This window comes from Oncorhynchus tshawytscha, linkage group LG14, assembly GCF_018296145.1.
Source record: "Oncorhynchus tshawytscha isolate Ot180627B linkage group LG14, Otsh_v2.0, whole genome shotgun sequence".
In the NCBI taxonomy this organism is placed as follows: domain Eukaryota; kingdom Metazoa; phylum Chordata; class Actinopteri; order Salmoniformes; family Salmonidae; genus Oncorhynchus; species Oncorhynchus tshawytscha.
Genome location: NC_056442.1, coordinates 17,795,760 through 17,819,000, shown reverse-complemented (window position 1 = coordinate 17,819,000; position 23,241 = coordinate 17,795,760). Strand labels below are relative to the sequence as shown.

General features: G+C 44.1%; 1 protein-coding gene across 1 annotated transcript in view; it reads left to right on the top strand.

The window, feature by feature from the left end:
* Nucleotides 1-23,241, top strand: part of LOC112266713 (D(2)-like dopamine receptor) — a 51,334-nt gene that overhangs the window by 23,548 nt on the left and 4,545 nt on the right. Inside the window, exons 3-5 of the mRNA XM_024444430.2 lie at nucleotides 10,627-10,736; nucleotides 13,547-13,683; nucleotides 22,917-23,119. Coding sequence (XP_024300198.1) covers nucleotides 10,627-10,736; nucleotides 13,547-13,683; nucleotides 22,917-23,119 — 450 coding nt within the window. The remainder of the gene's footprint in view (nucleotides 1-10,626; nucleotides 10,737-13,546; nucleotides 13,684-22,916; nucleotides 23,120-23,241) is intronic.

Below are 23,241 nucleotides of genomic sequence, written 5' to 3'. Positions count from 1 at the left end.
AGCCCTGTTCATGTAGAGAGTGGAGGTGGTTTGTGAATACGAATGGGTTCATCAGGCTCTTGGGAATGAAGTAGAAGCATCGGCTACTCGTTATTAAAATCTCTCTCTCGAAAATGACCAAAAGTATGTGGACACCTGCTCGTCTGACATCTCATTCCAAAATCATGGGCATTAATATGGAGTTGGTCCCTGCCTTTGCTGCTATAACAGCCTCCACTTTTAGGGGAAGGCTTTCCATTCAGCCACAAGCATTAGTGAGGTTTTGTGATTAGGCCTGGAACTTGGCGTTCCAATTCATTCCAAAGGTTTTCGATGTGGTTGATGTCAGGGCTCTGTGCAGGCCAGTCAAGTTCTTCCACACCAACCATTTCTGTATGGACCTCCGTTTGTGCAGTGGGGCATTGTCATGCTGAAACAGGAATGGGCCTTCCCCAAACGGTTGCCACAAAGTTCAAAGCACCGAATCGTCTAGAACAGTGGTTCCCATATTTGTTATAGTCCCGTACCTCTTCAAACATTCAACCTCCAGCTGCCTACCCCCTCTAGTGCAAGGGTCAGCGCACTCTCAAATGTTGTTTTTTGCCATCATTGTAAGCCTGCCACACACGCACTATACGATACATTTATTATACATAATAATGAGTGTGAGGTTTTTTCACAATCCGGCTGGTGGAAAGGGCACAAATAATAATGTACAAATAATCAACATTTTTGCTCTTTTATTAACCATCTTACATATAAAGCCTTATTTGTTCATCGGAAATTGTCAATAACTCACCACAGGTTAATGAGAAGGGTGTGCTTGAAAGGATGCACATTGCCAACAAAGGGTATATAACAAAGTATTGAGAAACTTTTGTTATTGACCAAATACTTATTTTCCACCATTTGCAAATAAATTCATTAAAAATCCTACAATGTGATTTTCTGGATTTCTTTTTCTCATTTAGTCTGTCATAGTTGAAGTGTACCTATGATGAAAATTACAGGCCTCTCTCATCTTTTTAAGTGGGAGAACTTGCACAATTGGTGGCTGACTAAATACTTTTTTTGCCCCACTGTAGGTATGTGGTTGCAAAGGGCATCAGTGTCTTAACAGCGAGATTTGCCCAGGCAGGTCTCAGTTGTTGAACCTTGTTATGTTCCTACAATAATTTACATGTTAAGTTTGCTGAAAATAAATGCTGTTGACAGTCAGCGGATGTTTCTTTTTTTGCCTTTTGTTTGTTTATATATATATATACATACATACATACATACAGTGGGGAGAACAAGTATTTGATACATGGTCAATTCTGCAGGTTTTCCTACTTTTACAAAGCATGTAGAGGTCTGTAAATTTTATCATAGGTACACTTCAACTGTGAGAGACGGAATATAAAACAGCAATCCAGAAAATCACATTGTATGATTTTTTAAAAAGTAATTAATTAGCATTTTATTGCATGACAAGTATTTGATCACCTACCAACCAGTAAGAATTCCGGCTCTCATAGACCTGTTAGTGTTTCTTTAAGAAGCCCGCCTGTTCTCCACTCATTACTTGTATTAACTGCACCTGTTTGAACTCGTTACCTGTATAAAAGACATCTGTCCACACACTCAATCAAACAGACTCCAACCTCTCCACAATGGTGAAGACCAGAGAGCTGTGTAAGGACATCAGGGATAAAATTGTAGACCTGCACAAGGCTGGGATGGGCTACAGGACAATAGGCAAGCAGCTTGGTGAGAAGGCAACAACTGTTGGCGCAATTATTAGAAAATGGAAGAAGTTCAAGATGACGGTCAATCAACCTCGGTCTGGGGCTCCATGCAAGATCTCACCTCGTGGGGCATCAATGATCATGAGGAAGGTGAGGGATCAGCTCAGAACTATGCGGCAGGACCTGGTCAATGACCTGAAGAGAGCTGGGACCACAATCTCAAAGAAAACCATTAGTAACACACTACGCCGTCATGGATTAAAATCCTGCAGCGTACACAAGGTCCCTCTGCTCAAGCCAGCGCATGTCCAGGCCCGTCTGAAGTTTGCCAATGACCATCTGGAAGATCCAGAGGAGGAATTGGAGGAGGTCATGATACAAAAATAGAGCTTTTTGGTCTAAACTCCACTCGCCGTGTTTGGAGGAAGAAGAAGGATGAGTACAACCCCAAGAACACCATCCCAACCGTGAAGCATGGAGGTGGAAACATCATTCTTTGGGGATGCTTTTCTGCAAAGGGGACAGGACGACTGCACCGTATTGAGGGGAGGATGGATGGGGCCATGTATCGCGAGATCTTCACCAACAACCTCCTTCCCTCAGTAAGAGCATTGAAGATGGGTCGTGGCTGGGTCTTCCAGCATGACAACGACCCAAAACACACAGCCAGGGCAACTAAGGAGTGGCTCCGTAAAAAGCATCTCAAGGTCCTGGAGTGGCCTAGCCAGTCTCCAGACCTGAACCCAATAGAAAATCTTTGGAGGGAGCTGAAAGTCCGTATTGCCCAGCGACAGCCCCGAAACCTGAAGGATCTGGAGAAGGTCTGTATGGAGGAGTGGGCCAAAATCCCTGCTGCAGTGTGTGCAAACCTGGTCAAGAACTACAGGAAACGTATGATCTCTGTAATTGCAAACACAGGTTTCTGTACCAAATATTATGTTTTTCTGCTTTTCTGATGTATCAAATACTTATGTCATGCAATAAAATGCAAATTAATTACTTAAAAATCATACAATGTGATTTTCTGGATTTTTGTTTTAGATTCCGTCACTCACATTTGAAGTGTACCTATGACAGACCTCTACATGCTTTGTAAGTAGGAAAGCCTGCAAAATCGGCAGTGTATTAAATACTTAACACCCCGGCAGTCCTACAATCTAAGCTAGATGCCCTCAATCTCTCACAAATCATCAAGGAACCCACCAGGTACAACCCTAAATCTGTAAACAAGGGCACCCTCATAGACGTCATCCTGACCAACTGGCCCTCCAAATACACCTCCGCTGTCTTCAACCAGGATCTCAGCGATCACTGCCTCATTGCCTGTATCCGCTACAGATCCACAGTCAAACGACCACCCATCATCACTGTCAAACGACCACCCATCATCACTGTCAAACGCTCCCTAAAACACTTCTGCGAGCAGGCCTTTTAATCGACCTGGCAATATCCTGGAAGGATATTGACCTCATCTCGTCAGTTGAGGATACCTGGTCATTCTTTAAAAGTAACTTCCTCACCATTTTAGATAAGCATGCTCCGTTCAAAAAATGCAGAACTAAGAACAGATATAGCCCTTGGTTCACTCCAGACCTGACTGCCCTCGACCAGCACAAAAACATCCTGTGGCGGACTGCAATAGCAACGAATAGTCCCTGCGATATTCAACTGTTCAGGGAAGTCAGGAACTAATACACGCAGTCAGTCAGGAAAGCCAAGGCCAGCTTCTTCAGGCAGAAATTTGCATTCTGTAGCTCTAACTCCAAAATGTTCTGGGACACTGTAAAGTCCATGGAGAACAAGAGCACCTCCTCCCAGCTGCCCACTGCGCTGAGGTAACACGGTCACCACCGATAAATCCATGATTATCGAAAACTTCAACAAGCATTTCTCAACGGCTGGCCATGCCTTCCTCCTGGCTACTCCAACCTCGGCCAACAGCTCCCCCGCAGCTACTCGCCCAAGCCTCTCCAGGTTCTCCTTTACCCAAATCCAGATAGCAGATGTTCTGAAAGAGCTGCAAAACCTGGACCCGTACAAATCAGCTGGGCTTGACAATCTGGACCCTCTATTTCTGAAACTATCCGCCGCCATTGTCGCAACCCCTATTACCAACCTGTTCAACCTCTCTTTCATATCGTCTGAGATCCCCAAGGATTGGAAAGCTGCCGCAGTCATCCCCCTCTTCAAAGGGGGAGACACCCTGGACCCAAACTGTTACAGACCTATATCCATCCTGCCCTGCCTATCTAAGGTCTTCGAAAGCCAAGTCAACAAACAGGTCACTGACCATCTCGAATCCCACCGTACCTTCTCCACTGTGCAATCGGGTTTCCGAGCCGGTCACGGATGCACCTCAGCCACGCTCAAGGTACTAAATGATATCATATCCGCCATCGATAAAAGACAGTACTGTGTAGCCGTCTTCATCGACCTGGCCAAGGCTTTCGACTCTGTCAATCACCATATTCTTATTGGCAGACTCAGTAGCCTCGGTTTTTCTAATGACTGCCTTGCCTGGTTCACCAACTACTTTGCAGACAGTTCAGTGCGTCAAATCGGAGGGCATGTTGTCCGGTCCTCTGGCAGTCTCTATGGGGGTGCCACAGGGTTCAATTCTCAGGCCGACTCTTTTCTCTGTATATATCAATGATGTTGCTCTTGCTGCGGGCGATTCCCTGATCCACCTCTACACAGACGACACCATTTTGTATACTTCCGGCCCTTCCTTGGACATGGTGCTATCTAACCTCCAAACGAGCTTCAACGCCATACAACACTCCTTCCGTGGCCTCCAACTGCTTTTAAATGCTAGTAAAACCAAATGCATGCTTTTCAACCGATCGCTGCCTGCACCCGCACGCCCGACTAGCATCACCACCCTGGATGGTTCCGACCTAGAATATGTGGACATCTATAAGTACCTAGGTGTCTGGCTAGACTGTAAACTCTCCTTCCAGACTCATATCAAACATCGCCAATCTAAAATCAAATCTAGAGTCGGCTTTCTATTCCACAACAAAGCCTCCTTCACTCACGATGCCAAACTTACCCTAGTAAAACTGACTATTCTACCGATCCTCGACTTTGGCGATGTCATCTACAAAATAGCTTCCAATACTCTACTCAGCAAACTGGATGCAGTTTATCACAGTGCCATCCGTTTTGTTACTAAAGCACCTTATACCACCCACCACTGCGACCTGTATGCTCTAGTCGGCTGGCCCTCGCTACATAGTCGTCGCCAGACTAACTGGCTCCAGGTCATCTACAAGTCCATGCTAGGTAAAGCTCCGCCTTATCTCAGTTCACTGGTCACGATGGCAACACCCACCCGTAGCACGCGCTCCAGCAGGTGTATCTCACTGATCATCCCTAAAGCCAACACGTAATTTGGCCGCCTTTCGTTCCAGTTCTCTGCTGCCTGTGACTGGAACGAATTGCAAAAATCGCTGAAGTTGTAGACTTTTATCTCCCTCACCAACTTCAAACATCAGCTATCTGAGCAGCTAACCGATCGCTGCAGCTGTACATAGTCTATCGGTAAATAGCCCACCCAATTTACCTACCTCATCCCCATACTGTTTATATTTATTTACTTTTCTGCTCTTTTGCACACCAGTATCTCTACCTGTACATGACCATCTGATCATTTGTCACTCCAGTGTTAATCTATAAAATTGTAATTATTCGCCTACCTCCTCATGCCTTTTGCACACAATGTATATAGACTCTTTTTCTTTTTTTTCTACTGTGTTATTGAATTGTTAATTGTTTACTCCATGTGTAACTCTGTTGTCTGTGTTGTCACACTGCTATGCTTTATCTTGGCCAGGTCGCTGTTGTAAATCAGAACTTGTTCTCAACTAGCCTACCTGGTTAAACAGGTGAAATAAAAATAAATAAATAAAACTTGTTCTCCCCATATATTTATATTTATATTTATATATATATATATATATATATATATATACCCCGAGCCTTATATGGACTTCCTGCCGCAACGAGGCGATTCCCAATTTTTCTATAAAGAAAAAGTTGCCATGTCAGGTCGTGAAGAAGATTGATGAATGTATGGAGTTGTTGTTGGTGCCCCGTCCCTTTGTACCAGCTGTCCTACAGTTGGCGCACTCCCACCTTCTTGCGGCTCACCTATGGGTGTCGAAGACCTTAGACAGGCTCAAGGCACGCTTTGGTGGAGCACGTGGAAGACTTGATAGACCGCATGGCAACCCTGTGGCCCCTGGTACGGGAACACATACAAGAGGCCCAAGCGCGGGTGTACAACAGAGGGGCACAATGAAGGGACTTCCAGCCAGAAGACAAAGTGTTGTTCCCCACCTCAGAATGTAAGTTTTTGGCCCGATGGAACGGGCCATACGAAGTCATTGAGAAGGTGGGTGAAGTTAACTATAGGGTCAGATAGCCGGGACTTAGGCATTTAACCCAGATTTACCATGTGAATTTGCTAAAGAAATGGAATGCACGTGATGCACTCTACTCTATTTCCCCGAAGAAGGTTACCACAGAGACCAAGCCGGCAGAGGTGCCACTGGGGGAGCAGCTGAGCCAAACACAGAAGCAGGAGCTGAGGTAGTTGGTTTGCCAAAACCCGGATGTGTTCTCCAGTGAACCAGGACACACCGATCTGACACAACATCATCACCGAACCCGGAAAAAAGGTGAAGTTGAGACCTTACCGGATACCGGAAGCAACGAGAGAGGCTGGCAGGACCGAGGAAAAAACTATGTTGAAAGCTGATATAATTGAAGAGTCGCATAGCGAGTGGTGCAGCCCCATAGTGTTGGTGCCGAAACCAGACGGCACCATTCGCTTCTGTAATTATTTTTAGAAAGGTAAATGAAATCTCAAAGTTCGACACCTACCCCATGCCTTGAGTTGATGAATTAATGGAATGGCTAGGGACCGCCCGATTTATCAGCACGCTCAACCTGACGAAGGGTTATTGGCAGGTGCCCTTAACTCCCGAGACACGGGAGAAAACTGCTTTTGCCACCCCTGGCGGGCTGTTCCATTACAAGAAGCTGTCCTTTGGGCTGCACGGGGCCCTGGCCACCTTCCAGAGGATGATGGACTGGGTTCTCCGACCCCATCGGGAGTATGTGGTGGCATACATCGACAATAGTGTGATCCATGGGAGCGAATGGGAGACACATCTAAAACGGGTGAGCGTGGTACTGCAGGCCTTACGGGAGGCGGGGCTAACAGCAAACCCAAAGAATTGTATGCTCGGTCTACGGGAGGCTTGAGTATCCTGGGTACACGATCGCGAGGAGACGTGTCAAACCCCAGGTGAGGAAAGCGGAGGCGATTCGGGACTGGCCTTGCCCCCTCACCAAGAAGCAGCTACGCACGTTTGTGGGGTTGACAAGCTATTACCGGAGATTTATTCCCCACTTTGCCTCCCTAGCCAGCCCCCTTACAGATCTGTCCAGGAGCCATCTGCCCGCTCAAGTGACGTGGACCGAGGAGATGGAGAAAGTCTTCCAGGACCTAAAGGGGAGACTCTGTTCTGGACCCATGCTGGTGACCCTCGACTTCTCCAAACCACTGGTGGTACAACCCGATGTGTCCGAAACAGGAGTGGGTGCCGTCCTGTCACAGCTACAAGAAGGTGAGGAACACCAGTCATGTACATTAGCTGGAAGCTGTTGCTGCGGGAACAAAGATATTCCACTGTGGCGAAAGAATATCTAGTGATCAAGTGGGCGCTGGAAACGCTGAAGTATTACTTATTGTGACGGCACTTCACCCTCATAACGGACCATGCACCACTGGTTTGTATGTCACCGAATGAGGACAGTAACGCCCAGGTCATCCGCTGGTTCCTATCCTTACAGCCCTTTGCTTTCCCTGTCATCCACAGATCAGAAGCAGCCCATGGAAATGCCGTTGTCCTCTCCAGAAGAGATGCTCTAGGGAGCTGGACCGCCCCCTCCCTCCCGGTCGGAGCTGGGGTGTGTGTGGGGCAGACAGCAGGGAGAGGTGAGGGGAGTGGTTATTGAAGGGAGATATCTTGCAGCCCGCTGGCTCCACTCCCAAGTCTTATATGGACTTCCTGCCCCAACGAGGCGAGACTGTGGATCATTAAGCCAGGGAGTGCTTGGGGATAAAATAGGAAGCAGACGGCACAAAGGGGCAGAGAATGGATAGCAAAGCGTGCGTGATGAAGAGTGGGAGAAGAGAGCGTAATATCTGTGTGTTAACCCGTTGTGACCTGGACTGTCTGATTACCCCCCTTGTATACCAAACAGGATTGGCTGAGTTTTAGGATTACCCCTGGAGAACTACATGATTCCATATGTTTTGATGTCTTTACTACAATGTAGACAATAGTAAAAATAAAGAAAAATCCTTGAATGAGTTCAGTTCTAAAACGTGTTTATAAAACTTTTTACCAGTTGTGTGTGTACATACATTCACTCAGTGGCCAGTTTTTTAGGTACAACACCCCGTTCTCAAAAAAAGCAATGATTTGCTTGCTATATAAAGCAGGCAGACACGCATCATGGCATTCTGTTACTGTTCGATTGAACTTTAGAATGGGCAAATTTGAGTGACCTAAGAGACATTGAGCGTGGTACTGTATTGATCGTCTGTGCCTGCTGCGCCGGTTCCAGTATCTCAGAAACAACCAGACTCCTTGGCTTTTCACACACAACAATGTCTAGGGTTTATCCACAATGGTGCAACAAACAGAAAACATCCAGTCAGCGGCAGTCCTATGGGCCGAAAACAGCTCGTTGAAGGAGAATGGCAAGAATCGTGCAGGCTAACAGGCCAATAACGGCTCAATACAACTGTGGTGTGCAGAACGGCATCTCGGAATGCACAACTCGTCGGTCCTTGTGGGCTATTACAGCAGACAACCACACCTGGTTCCACTCCTATCAGCGGCTCCAGTGGGCACGAGATCACCAACACTGGACAATTGAGGAGTGGAAAAACATTGCCTGGTCTGACAAATCCCAGTTCCTGTGCGTCATGCTGATTGCAGAGTCAGGATTTGGCGCGGGCAACATGAGTCCATGGCTGTGTAATGGTGTGGGGAATGTTTTCCTGGCAAACGTTAGGTCCCTTTGATACCAATTGAGAAATGTTTGAAAATAGAATCAACCCATGCTCCGAAGAATTAAGACTGTTCAAATCAAATTGTATTTGTCATGTGCTACGTAAACAACAGTGAAATGCTTACTTATGGGCCCTTCCCAACAATAATAATTAAAAAAGAGAAATAGTACAAAAAATACAAATATATAAATAAAAATAACATAAGGAATAAATAGAAAAGTGATAATTTCTGGAGGCAAAAGAGGATCTGACCCAGTACTAGTTGGCTGTACCTAATAAACTTGGCAATGAGTTAATATACACTGACTATACCAAACGTTAGGAACACCTTCCTCATATTGAGTTGCAATTCCTCCCTTTTCCCTCCAGAACAGACTCCATTTGTCGGGGCATGGGCTCTACAAGGTGTCGAAAGCGTTCCACAGGGATGCTGGACCACGTTGACTCTAATGCTTCCCACAGTTGTGTCAAGTTGGCTAGTAGTGAATAGCTTGTTCCATCTCATTCCACAGATGCAATTGAATTGAGATCTGGTGACTGGGCAGGCCACTGCAATAAGCTCAATTCACGGTCATGTTTGTCGAAACATTTCTGGACAATCCTAGCTGCCATGCTGGGATGCACCTGATGGCAATGTTGTTCAGATATCCTGTGGCATTCAAACATTGCTCCACCTTTTATGAAGGGGCCCAATGTGTGCCATTAAAAACACACCTCACACCACCACCGTAAGCTTGCAACGTTGACACCCTTCGTGATGGATACATGTACTCATGTGGTTTTCTCCATTCCCCTGTCCTCCCATCTGCGTGAAACGGCAGGAACCGAGATTCATCAGACCAGGCAATGTTTTTCCAATTCTCCAGTGTTTTCGTTCCTGAGCCCACTGCAACCGCAGAGTCTTGTTTTTTGCTGAAAGAAGTGAAACTCCGCTGCCATAACCCATTTGTGTCAATGTACAATGAGTTGTGCTTTCTTTTATGGGTCAATGTTGTTCTTGACTGTTAGTTGACTAACAGCCCCTCTGTTGCTCTGCACAATTTGTGTCTGCCTACTTTGTCCTTGTTAATCAATGACACATTTTCGACAACTGGCCTGCCGTTGGCTGAATGTCCATTGGGTGGTGGGCCATTCTTGATACACACGGGAAACTGTTAAGCGTCAAAAACCCAGTAGCGTTGCAGTTATTGACATACTCAAACCAGTGTGCCTGGCACCTACTACCATACCCCGTTCAAAGGCACTTACATCTTGTATCTTAACCATTCACCTTCTGAATGGCACATGTACACAATCCATGTCTCAATTGTCTCGAGGCTTAAAAATCCTTCTTTAACCTGTCTCCTCCCCTCATCTACACTGATTTGAAGTGGATTTAACAAGGGACATCAATAGCAGATCATCATTTTCACCTGGATGCACCAGGTCCGTCTGTCATGGAAAGATCAGCATACACTATGTGTATATACTGTATATACATTGATTTCGGAAGGTATTCAGACCCTTTGACTTTTTCCACGTTTTGTTACGTTACAGCCTTATTCTAAAATGGAAATTGTTTTTCCCCTCATCAATCTACACACAATACCCAGTAATGACACAGCAAAAACAGGTTTTTAGAATTGTTTGATTGTGAATGGAGCAGGCATTGGAAGATTCATGAGAACAGCTGAAAAGATAAGAACATTTATTCAGGAACATGTAAGGTGTGCTTTTTAGTATCTGACTGAACTGCAACTGAAAAACAGTCAGTGTTTGAGTCTGTGCTTAAGGGGGATAAAACAAATATTTCTGTTGTCTCTAAATGTTGGAACATCTTTCTTTCAGGTGGTGGGAGAGTGGAGGTTTAGTAAAATCCACTGTGACATCTTTGTCACCCTAGATGTCATGATGTGCACTGCAAGCATCCTCAATCTCTGTGCCATCAGCATTGATCGGTAAGTGTTCTTGAAATTGTTGAATCGTGGCTGGAGGCAGGTGCCGTTGTGGATTTGCAGTGAAAATCTTTAAGCAAATTCATTGGAGTCTGGGCCTAAAAGGCCTACTTGCATAACCCAGCTGGTACTTTCTATTGAATACCAATGCCATTATTTATGGACTATGCAGTATGCCACTTTTCATTTTGAATGATTTTCCACTTCACTGATTTTCGTGTCACTCAAATGCATGTTCAGAACAACCACCTTGGTTATGTGAATACATAACTCAGAGGTGATTTAAATATTTATTGAAGTAATTTGTATTTGAATACAAAATGTCTGCACATTCAGTATGTGTGCAGAAAATCTTGGAGTTGTTTATACTGCAGATACTTATTTTAGAGTAAGAGAATAGTCCTATATAGAATAGTCCTATATAGTCCTGTGATTAACAATTAGTCCTGTGTCATGTGATCTGTAATATTGAATAAAGAGTACCCATAAAGCTAGAGTCCTTAATTGAAACAACAACCACTCTCAAATTCATAGACAGAGCTATGGATGAAAGGATTTGTGATTTGAAGCTATATGGTGTTTATAGTTACATTGTTTACAAACATTGCAGTAAAACAAGCTAATTTTGTGTTCTGATGGGGTACAACAATGGAACTAAGCTCACAATATTATTATTATTATTATTATTATTATATTTTTCAAGAATCAATGGTTATTATGTACTGTACCAGTCAAAAGTTTGGACAGACCTACTTATTCCAAGGTTTTTCTTTACTATTTATATTTTCTACATTGTAGTATAATATCGAAGACATCATAACTGTGGAATAACACACATGGAATCATGTAGTAACCAAAAAAGTGTTAAACAAATGAAAATATATTTTATATGTGAGATTCTTCAAAGTAGCCACCCTTTGCCTTGATGACAGCTTTGCATACTCTTGGCATTCTCTCAACCAGCTTTATGAGGTAGTCATCTGGAATGCATTTCAACTAACAGGTGTGCCTTGTTAAGTTAATTTGTGGAATGTCTTACCTTCTTAATGCGTTTGAGCCAATCAGTTGTTGTGACAAGGTAGGGGTGATATACAGAAGATAGCCCTATTTGGTAAAATACCAAGTCCATATTATGTCAAGAACAGCTCAAATAAGTAAAGAGAAATTACAGTCCATCATTACTTTAAGACATGAAGGTCAGTCAATCCAGAATATTTCAAGAACTTCTAAAGTTTCTTCAAGTGCAGTCGCAAAAACCATCATGGTGAAACTGGCTCTTATGAGGACAGCAACAGGAAAGGAAGACCGAGTTACCTCTGCTGCAGAGGATACGTTCATTAGAGTTAACTGCACCTCAGGTTGCAGCCCAAATAAATGCTTCACAGAGTTCAAGTAACAGACGCATCTCAACATCAACTGTTCAGAGGAGACTGCATGAATCAGGCCTTGCTGCAATGAAACCACTACTAAAGGACACCAATAAGAAGAAGATACTTGCTTGGGCCAAGAAACACGAGCAATGGACATTAGACCGGTGGAAATCTGTCCTTTGGTCTGATAAGTCCAAATTTGAGATTTTTGGTTCCAACAGCTATGTCTTTGTAAGACGCAGAGTAGGTGAACGGATGATCTGCACATATGTGGTTCCCACCGTGAAGCATGGAGGTGTGATGGTGTGGGAGTGCTTTGCTGGTGACACTATCTGTGATTTATTTTGAATTTAAGGCAGACTTAACCAGCATGGCTACCACAGCATTATGCAGCGATACGGCATCCCTTCTGGTTTGCGCTTAGTGGGACTATCATTTGTTTTTCAACAGGACAATGACCCAAAACACACCTCCAAGCTGTGTAAGGGCTATTTCACCAATAAGGAGAGTGATGGAGTGCTGCATTAGATGACCTGGCCTCCAAAATCACCCGACCTCAACCCAATTGAGATGGTTTGGGATGAGTTGGACCGCAGAGTGAAGGAAAAGGCGCCAACAAGTGCTCAGCATATGTGGGAACTCCTTCAAGACTGTTGGGTTCCTTATGAAACTTGTTGAGAGAATCCCAAGAGTGTGCAAAGCTGTCAAGGCAAAGGGTGGCTACTTTGAATAATATAAAATATTTGTTCATTTGTTTAACACTTTGGGTTACTACATGATTCCATATGTTATTTCATAGTTTTGATTTCTTCACCATTATTCTACAATGTAAAAAATAGTCAAAATAAAGAAAAATCCTTAAATGAGTAGGTGTGTCCAAACTTTTGCCTGGTGCTTGATATCATTCATTTCTAAGTCCAATGTATTTAGCAACTAAGGATTATAGCTTTAAGTGCTTAAGTCGCCTTCGGCTTCGTACCTTAAGGTTCCAAACCAAATTACAATGAAATCAACAAAGTAAGTCTGTTAGTTGACATCCTTAGGAAGTAGACATTCTCTAACTCACTAATAAGGTCACACAGCAGGCTAGAGGTTAATTGATAAGGTTCCCTACCAGGGATGTAGTGGAGGGTTAATTCATATAAACACATTTAATGCACAAGGGTTAATGCACATTGAGCACTGTTTTATTTCCTGAATAGCATTTACCTGTTATGCTAAATTAGAGTTTTTTTGCGTTTACTGTATGTTAGTCGTCTCCCATCATGTCAGAGTTTACCCACCTTTTTTCTACCCATACATCCCTGATGTCCCTACTAAGAGAAGATGGAGAAAGATCTTGTCTGTTACTCCATGTGTAGTCTGCACAGTAGAAAAGCCAGTTTGTCTATTCCTACTGTGTTTTCCCTTGTCTTTTCTCCCATCTGCTTCCTTCCACAACAGATACACAGCAGTCGCCATGCCCATGCTGTACAACACGCGCTACAGCTCCAGAAGACGAGTCACTGTTATGATCTCAGTGGTGTGGGTTCTGTCCTTTGCAATATCATGCCCCCTGTTGTTCGGCCTAAATAACACAGGTAATAGCAGGAACTGTGAGCTACACTTGCTCTGCTGCACTGTAATCTGTGCTATTGCACAGTGCTTCCACTGTGTTTTGGCTTTCATGGCACTAAGGAGTAGACTCAATTTGACAATGATAGGTGATACTAAACTGTATGACTGCTGTGAATGGGGGTTAACAGTGTGGTGGTTAGTTTGAATGCTCCTCTTTCAAACACAGAGTACAGTCGTGGCCAAAAGTTTTGAGAATGACACAAATATAAATTTGTAAAGTCTGCTGCCTCAGTTTGTATGATGGCAATTTGCATATACTCCAGAATGTTATGAAGAGTGATCAGATGAATTGCAATTAGATGCAAAGTCCCTATTTGCCATGCAAATGAACTGAATCCCCCCCAAAAATTCCACTGCATTTCAGCCCTGCCACAAAAGGACCAGCTGACATGTCAGTGGTTCTCTCGTTAACACGAGTGTAGATGAGGACAAGGCTGGAAATCACTCTGTCATGCTAATTGAGTTCGAATAACAGACTGGAAGCTTCGAAAAGAGGGTGGTGCTTGGAATCATTGTACTTCCTCTGTCAACCATGGTTACCTGCAAGGAAACACATCCCGTCATCATTGCTTTGGACAAAAAGGGCTTCAAAGGCAAGGATATTGCTGCCAGTAAGATTGCACCTAAATCAAAAATGTATTGGATCATCAAGAACTTCAAGGAGAGCGATTCAATTGTTGTGAAGAAGGCTTCAGGGCGCCCATAAAAGTCCAGCGAGCGCCAGGACCGTCTCCTAAAGTGGAATCAGCTGCGGGATCGGGGCACCACCAGTACAGAGCTTGCTCAGGAATGTCAGCAGGCAGGTGTGAGTGCATCTGCATGCACAGTGAGGCAAAGACTTTTGGAGGATGGCCTGGTGTCAAGAAGGGCAGCAAAGAAGCCACTTCTCTCCAGGAAAAACATCACGGACAGACTGATATTCTGCAAAAGGTAAGGGATTGGACTGCTGAGGACTGGGGTAAAGTCATTTTCTCTGATGAATCCCCTTTCCGATTGTTTGGGGTATCCGGAAAAAAGCTTGTCCGGAGAAGACAAGGGGAGCGCTACCATCAGTCCTGTATCATGCCAACAGTAAAGCATCTTGAGACCATTCATGTGTGGGGTTGCTTCTCAGCCAAGGGAGTGGGCTCACTCACAATTTTGCCTAAGAACACAGCCATGAATAAAGAATGGTATCAACACATCCTCCGAGAGCAACTTCTCCCAACCATCCAGGAACAGTTTGGTGACGAACAATGCCTTTTCCAGCAGGATGGAGCACCTTGCTCAGGGAACAAAACATCGATATTTTGGGACCATGGCCAGGAAACTCCCCAGACCTTTATCCCATTGAGAACTTGTGGTCAATCCTCAAGAGGCGGGTGGACAAACAAAAACTGACAAAAAGCCACTGAAGCAGCAAACATTGTGGAAATTAATATTTGTGTTATTCTCAAAGATTTTGCCCACGACTGTAGGTTCATTCAAAATGTCAATTTGATGTATTTTGCACTGTTTTGACCAACTCCGTTGCCTTGTGGTTAGAGTACCCACCCTGAGATTGAAAGGTTGGGAGCCCGCTCGTCGGCTGAGTCATACCACACCCTGTTTATATGGTACCCGATGCGTCTCAGCTTGGCACTCAGAATTAAGGAGATACATTGGGGATAAGACTGCAATAGAATAGTGTCCTGTCCAGGGGTTGTACTTATACATCAAGCTGCTTCATGCTACAGAGAATGACTATTGCTCAAATGAGCTGTTCCTGTTCGCTCGTGCAAGGCTCCTTACATACAGTGGCAAGAAAAAGTATGTAAACCCTTTGGAAATACATGACTTTCTGCATAAATTGGTCCAAAAAATGTATCTGATCTTCATCTAGGTCACAACAATAGACAAACATTCTGCTTAAACTAATAACACACAAACAATTATACGTTTTCATGTCTTTATTGAACACACTGTGTAAACATTCACAGTGTAGGGTGGAAAACTTATGTGAACCCTTGGATTTAATAACTGGTTGACCCAAACAAATGTTTTCTGCAGTTGCTGATCAGACATGCACAATAGTCATGAGGAATTTTGGACCATTCCTCTTACAAAACTGTTTCAGTTCAGCAATATTCTTGGGATGTCTGGTGTGAACTGATCTCTTGAAATCATGCCACAGCATCTCAATCATGTTGAGGTCAGGACTCTGACTGGGCTTCTGTTGAAGCCATTCTGTTGTTGATTTACATCTGTGTTTTGGGTCGTTGTCCTGATGCATCACCCAACTTTGGTTGAGATTCATTTGGCGGACAGATCGCCTAACATTCTCCTGCAAAATGTCTTGATAAAATTCATTTTCCCTTCGATGATAGCAAGCTGTCCAGGCCCTGAGGCAGCAAAGCAGCCCCAAACCATGATGCTCCCTCCACCATACTTTATAGTTGGGATGAGGTTTTTATGTTGGTGTGCTTTGCCTTTTTTTTCTCCACACACAGTGTTGTGTGTTCTTTCCAAACAACTCAACTTTAGTTTCATCTGCCCACAGAATATTTTGCCAGTAGCGCTGTGGAACATCCAGGTGCAAACTTAAAAAATTGTTTTTTTGGACAGCAGTGGCTTCTTCTGTGATGTCCTTCCATGAACACCATTCTTCTGTAGTGTTTTCCATAACGCAGACTCGTCAACGGAGATGATAGCATGTTCCAGAGATTTCTTTAAGTCTTTAGCTGACACTTTAGGATTCTTCTTAACCTCATTGAGCATTCTACGCTGTGCTCTTGCAGTTATCTTTGCAGGACGGTCACTCCTAGGGAGAGTAGCAACAGTACTGAACTTTCTCCATTTATATACAATTTGTCTTACCGTGGACTGATGAACATCAAGGCTCTTAGAGATACCTTTGTAACCCTTTCCAGTTTTATGCAAGTCAACAATTCTTAATTTTAGGTCTTCTGAGCTCTCTTTTGTTCGAGGCATGGTTCACATCAGGCAATGCTTCTTGTGAATAGTGTCGTGACGTTGTATTAGATAATGTGACGACTGTTGTTCATCGAACGATTAAAGTTTCTAATTGCGTGATTAACTGAATCAAGAAATTATTAACTCATTAACCTGGGGCACCATAGGAAAACTAGTTTTTATTGAGTTTCTATTTCCCAAATTAACTCAATATTAGAATATTGATTTTACAACGGCCGCTAATTAACCAGTTGCCTCTACCAATCTCGTTCTGAACGTCGTATAGCCAGTGAATCTGCACGATGAGTTCGTACCACACCAATCTTAGTTGAATATTGATTTACTAAAAAGCTAAAATGATGATAAAAGATATACATAGACAAAACACATTACAGGCTATTGATTAGAACTTAGTATAATGGCGCGTGTTACCCAAAATGGGAATTTCAAAGAGAGAGAGAAAAAAGAAAGTACACGAGAGAAATATACATTTGGGTGAATTTGTCAGCTATGCTATTTTAACCCTAGCCTTGCCCCAAACTGCCGCTCTTATGGGTCAGAATATAATGATGTAATTACATGGGGATGATCTCCGAAGATTCTCTGCGTGGACCGTCCAGACTGCTCGATGACGCACTACTCTGGCGCACCTCACTGATCGTCCTCCCGATGTCAGTGTCCTTTTGGCTTAGGAGTCTGTTCCCTCACCCTTTGCTCTGGAAAGGGTCTTCTGAGGACACAGCTCTGTAGCTCAGAGCTAACAGCATAGGAATGAAACCCTTTAGATACCACGATTCGATGGGAGTTGGAGGCTATGTGGTTTGACTTGAATTCACCCGCTTAGACACAGCTACTCATCCGTAGCTTGGGTAGAAAATAATTTCTTTGTCTTCAAACTTGCGTTGCATTCTGGGTTCGTTGACTTTTTAGACCTTGCTGCAGCTTGGGTCACGTAGTCTTCGTGTAAATTCTATACTCACAGGTTTTATACCCTTGGGTCAGAAGTGGGCGTAACCGCCTTTAGGGCAATTCTCTGGGCGTACCAAGTTAATGAGGCAAGGTCTAGATTTTATTCAAATCCAATTTTAGACAACTAACTTAACATTTCATCTTCCCCAAAACATTCTCTTTGATTTGGATATTTTCCACACAACGTACAATGTATAAACATCAAACATCTACTAGGAAAACTCTTCACGTTACAATGTTTTCATAATAACATCATCTATTAACCTTTAATAACAAAACAAAAATGTCATACATTTTCAAATTCCATCTATCGTCATGACCACCATTGTGGCTGATGGAAACCATTGTTCAAAAGTCCCTTTATTTCATGTTTAATGTTCTGAGGCTGGTTCTCCATAGTAACAGGACAAAGGAATTTGTCTGTGGCCTGAGATTTACCAGGGGCGTGAGGGGTCATAAAACCCCCCACATCTTCAGACCCCTAGATCTCTCCTCCTCTGTTGGGGTTGAGAGATAATCTGTAGGGTTGTGGTCTCCTGTAACCTGACCTGGTCAGGACAGTCATGACAATAGCAAACTCAAAATTTGTGAGTTTCTTTTTCTTTTCTTTTTATTTCACCTTTATTTAACCAGGTAGCCAAATTGAGAACAAGTTCTCATTTACAATTGCGACCTGGCCAAGATAAAGCAAAGCAGTTTGACACATACAACAACACAGAGTTACACATGGAGTAAAACAAACATACAGTAGAAAAAATAAGTCTATATACAATTAGAGCAGATGAGGTGAGATAAGGGAGGTAAAGGCAAAAAAAGGCCATGGTGGCGAAGTTAATACAATATATCAAAGAAACACTGGAATGGTAGATTTGCAGTGGAAGAATGTGCAAAGTAGAGATAGAAATAATGGGGTGCAATGGAGCAAAATAAATAAATACAGTAGGGGGAGAGGTAGTTGTTTGGGCTAAATTATAGATGGGCTATGTACAGGTGCAGTAATCTGTGAGCTGCTCAGACATCTGGTGCTTAAAGCTAGTGAGGGCGATAAGTGTTTCCAGTTTCAGAGATTTTTGTAGTTTGTTCCAGTCATAGCAGAGAACTGGAAGGATTGGCGGCCAAAGGAAGAATTGGTTTTGGGGGTGACCAGAGAGATATACCTGCTGGACCGCGTGCTACACTTGGGTGCTGCTATGATGACCAGTGAGCTGAGATAAGGGGGGAATTTACCTAGCAGCGTCTTGTAGATGACATGGAGCCAGTGGGTTTAGCGACGAGTATGAAGCGAGGGCCAGCCAACGAGAGTGTACAGGTCGCAGTGGTGGGTAGTATATGGGGCTTTGGTGACAAAACGGATGGCACTGTGATAGACTACTACATCCAATTTATTGAGTCGGATATTGGAGGCTATTTTGTAAATGACATCGCCGAAGTCGAGGATCGGTAGGATGGTCAGTTTTACAAGGGTATGTTTGGCAGCATGAGTGAAGGAGGCTTTGTTGCGAAACAGGAAGCCAATTCTAGATTTAACTTTGGATTAGAGATGTTTGATGTGAGTCTGGAAGGAGAGTTTACAGTCTAACCAGACACCTAGGTATTTGTAGTTGTCCACATATTCTAAGTCCGAACCGTCCAGAGTAGTGATGTTGGACAGGCGGGCAGGTGCAGGCAGCGATCAGTTGAAGAGCATGCATTTAGTTTTACTTGTATTTAAGAGCAATTGGAGGACACGGAAGGAGAGTTGTATGGCATTGAAGCTCGTCTGGAGGGTTGTTAACACAGTGTCCAAAGAAGGGCCAGAAGTATACAGCATGGTGTCGTCTGCGTAGAGGTGGATCAGAGACTCACCAGCAGCAAGAGCGACATCAATGATGTATACAGAGAAGAGAGTCGGTCCAAGAATTAACCCTGTGGCACCCCCATAGAGACTGTCAGAGGCCCTGACAACAGGCCCTCCGATTTGACACACTGAACTCTATCAGAGTAGTTGGTGAACCAGGCGAGCTAATCATTTGAGAAACCAAAGTTATCGAGTCTGCCAATGAGGATGTGGTGATTGACAGAGTTGAAAGCCTTGGCCAGGTCAATGAATACGGCTGCACAGTATTGTTTCTTATCGATGGCGGTTAAGGATGGTCGTTAAGGACCTTGAGCGTGGCTGAGGTGCACCCATGACCAGCTCTGAAACCAGGTTGCATAGCGGAGAAGGTATGTTGGGATTCGAAATGGTCGGTAATCTGTTTGTTGACTTGGCTTTCGAAGACCTTAGAAAGGCAGGGTAGGATAGAAATAGGTTTGTAACAGTTTGGGTCAAGAGTGTCCCCCCCCCTTTGAAGAGGGGGATGACCGCAGCTGCTTTCCAATCTTTGGGAATCTCAGACGACATGAGAGGTTGAACAGGCTAGTAATAGGGGTTGCAACAATTTCGGCAGATAATTTTTAGAAGAAAGGGTCCAGATTGTCTAGCCTGGCTGATTTGTAGGGGTTCAGATTTTGCAGCTCTTTCAGAACATCAGCTGACTGGATTTGGGAGAAGGAGAAATGGGGAGGGCTTGGGCGAGTTGCTGTGCAGTGCTGTTGACCGGGGTAGGGGTAGCCAGGTGAAAAGTATGGCCAGCCGTAGAAAAATGCTTATTGAAATTCTCAATTATAGTGGATTTATCGGTGGTGACAGTGTTTCCTATCCTCAGTGCAGTGGGCAGCTGGAAGCAAATTGCAGGAAGCAAATTTCTGCTTGAAAAAGCTAGCCTTGGCTTTTCTAACTGCCTGTGTATATTGGTTTCTAGCTTCCCTGAAAAGTTGCATATCACGGGGTCTGTTCGATGCTAATGCAGCCATAGGCGGTTTTTGTGTTGGTTAAGGGCAGTCAGGTCTGGAGAGAACCAAGGACTATATCTGTTCCTGGTTCAAAGTTTCTTGAATGGGGCATGCTTATTTAAGATGGTGAGGAAGGCATTTTTTTTAAATAACCAGGCATCCTCTACTGACGGGATGAGATCAATATCTTCCAGGATACCCCGGCCAGGTCGATTAGAAAGGCCTGCTGGCTGAAGTGTTTCAGGGAGCGTTTGACAGTGATGAGTGGAGGTCATTTGACCGCTAACCCATTATGGATGCAGGCAATGAGGCAGTGATCGCTTGGTTGAAAACAGCAGAGGTGTATTTAGAGGGCAAGTTGGTTAGGATGATATCTATGAGGGTGCCCATGTTTACAGCTTTGGGGTTGTACCGGGTAGGTTCATTGATCATTTGTGTGAGATTGAGGGCATCAAGTTTAGATTGTAGGATGGCTGGGGTGTTAAGCATGTTCCATTTTAGGTTGCCTAGCAGCACGAGCTCTGAAGATAGATGGGGGGCAATCAGTTCACATATGGTGTCCAGAGCACAGCTGGGGGCAGAAGGGGGTCTATAGCAGGCGGCAACGGTGAGAGACTTGTTTTTAGAGAGGTGGATTTTTAAGAGTGGAAGTTCAAATTGTTTGGGTACAGACCTGGATAGTAGGACAGAACTCTGCAGGCTATCTTTGCAGTAGATTGCAACACCGCCCCCTTTGGCTGTTCTATCTTGTCTGAAAATGTTGTAGTTAGTAATGGAGATTTCAGAGTTTTTGGTGGTCTTCCTAAGCCAGGATTCAGACACGGCTAGAACATCTGGGTTGGCAGAGTGTGCTAAAGCAGTGAATAATACAAACTTAGGGAGAAGGCTTCTAATGTTAACATGCATGAAACCAAGGCTATTACGGTTACAGAAGTCATCAAAAGAGAGTGCCTGGGGAATAGGAGTGGAGCTAGGCACTGCAGGGCCTGGATTCACCTCTACATCACCAGAGGAACAGAGGAGGAGTAGGATAAGGGTACGGCTAAAAACTACGAGAATTGGTCATCTAGAACGTCCGGAACAGAGTAAAAGGAGGTTTCTGGGGGTGATAAAATAGATTCAAGGTGTAATGTACAGACCAAGTTATGGTAGGATGTGAATACAGTGCAGGTAAACCTAGGTATTGAGTGATGATGAGAGAGATATTGTCTCTAGAAACATCCTTGAAACCAGGTGATGTCATCGCATGTGTGGGTGGTGGAACTGAAAGGTTGGATAAGGTATAATGAGCAGGGCTAGAGGCTCTACAGTGAAATGAGCCAATAAACACTAACCAGAACAGCAATGGACAAGGCATATTGGCATTAAGGAGAGGTATGCTTTGTCGAGTGATCATAAGGGTCCAGTGAGTAATAAGGTTGGTTGGGGTAACGGCGATTCAGACAGCTAGCCGGGCCATCGGTAGCAAGCTAGCATAGGATGAAGGTCTGTTTTTAGCCACCTCGTGCGTTTCCGTCAGTAGATTAGGGGGATTCTGTGTGGTAGAGGGGATCAATCCAATTGGCAAAATAGTTATAGTGACCCAAGAAAAAATTGTCCGATAGACCTATTCAGATAGCAGCCGATAAGACAGCTAACGATTAGCGGGCCGCAGATGGGTGTTCAGGTGACGGAGGGGCCCGTTGGATAACTCCCTTGGGCAGATAATGTCGGTAGTCCAATCGTTAAGGCCCGGTGGGGCTCCGCATCGGCAGTAAAATTGATCCGGATAGGTGATTGTAGCCCAGGAGTGGCTGATTGAACTCTTCAGCTGGCTAGTTCCGGAATAATTGATGTTTGGTCCGGGATCGACGTAAGCCAATAGTCACACGGATAGCAGCTAGCTAGCTGCGAGATACAGGTGTATATGTCCAGAGCTTGCGGTTGAAATCCGGGGATATGGAGAGAAAAATAGGTCCGGTATGTTCTGGTCTGAGTCGCGTTGTACAAAACTGGCGATAGCTTTTCGAGCTAAAGGATAGCTGATCACAAACCGTGGTTAGCTGAATACTAACGTTAGACAGTAAACTGGCTAGCTTCTGGCTAGCTTCTATTGTGAATTTCAGATTTTAGGTAAATAATACTTTTTTATTTTTTTTAATTGTATTTATTTTTTATATACGGCAAGGCAGCTCCAACATATCCAATCTCGTCTCATTGATTGGACTCCAGGTTAGCTGACTCCTGGCTCCAATTAGCTTTTGGAGAAGTCATACATTTTCAAAAGATGTATTCAGTGTAGTCAAGAAAAATACAATAATTTGTGTGTTATTAGTTTAAGCACACTATGTCTGTCTATTGTTGTGAATTAGATGAAGATCAGATCCATTTTGATGACCAATTTATGCATAAATCCAGGTAATTTCAAAGTTCACATACTTTTTCTTGCCACTGTACGTTTGACTAGTATTGTTGTTTTCTGTCATTTTGTTTTCCTCCCTAGCGACTCGCGACGAGTCCCTGTGCATCATCGCCAACCCGGCCTTTGTGGTGTACTCCTCCATTGTGTCCTTCTACATTCCCTTCATCATCACTCTGCTGGTCTACGTGCAAATTTATGTGGTGCTTCGCAAGCGGCGAAAACGGGTGAACACAAAGCGCCCGTGTCAAGGGACAGGCGACCGCGACACAGGCGTCACATTAAAGGTGACTAGGCTGCAAATCATGTTTTTCAAAATGAAGAGCTCGAAACACTTAGGAGAGCCAATTCAATGAAATACTTTGCCAACAACACGTCATGTGTTTTTGGAGAATGTTATCTAACAGGA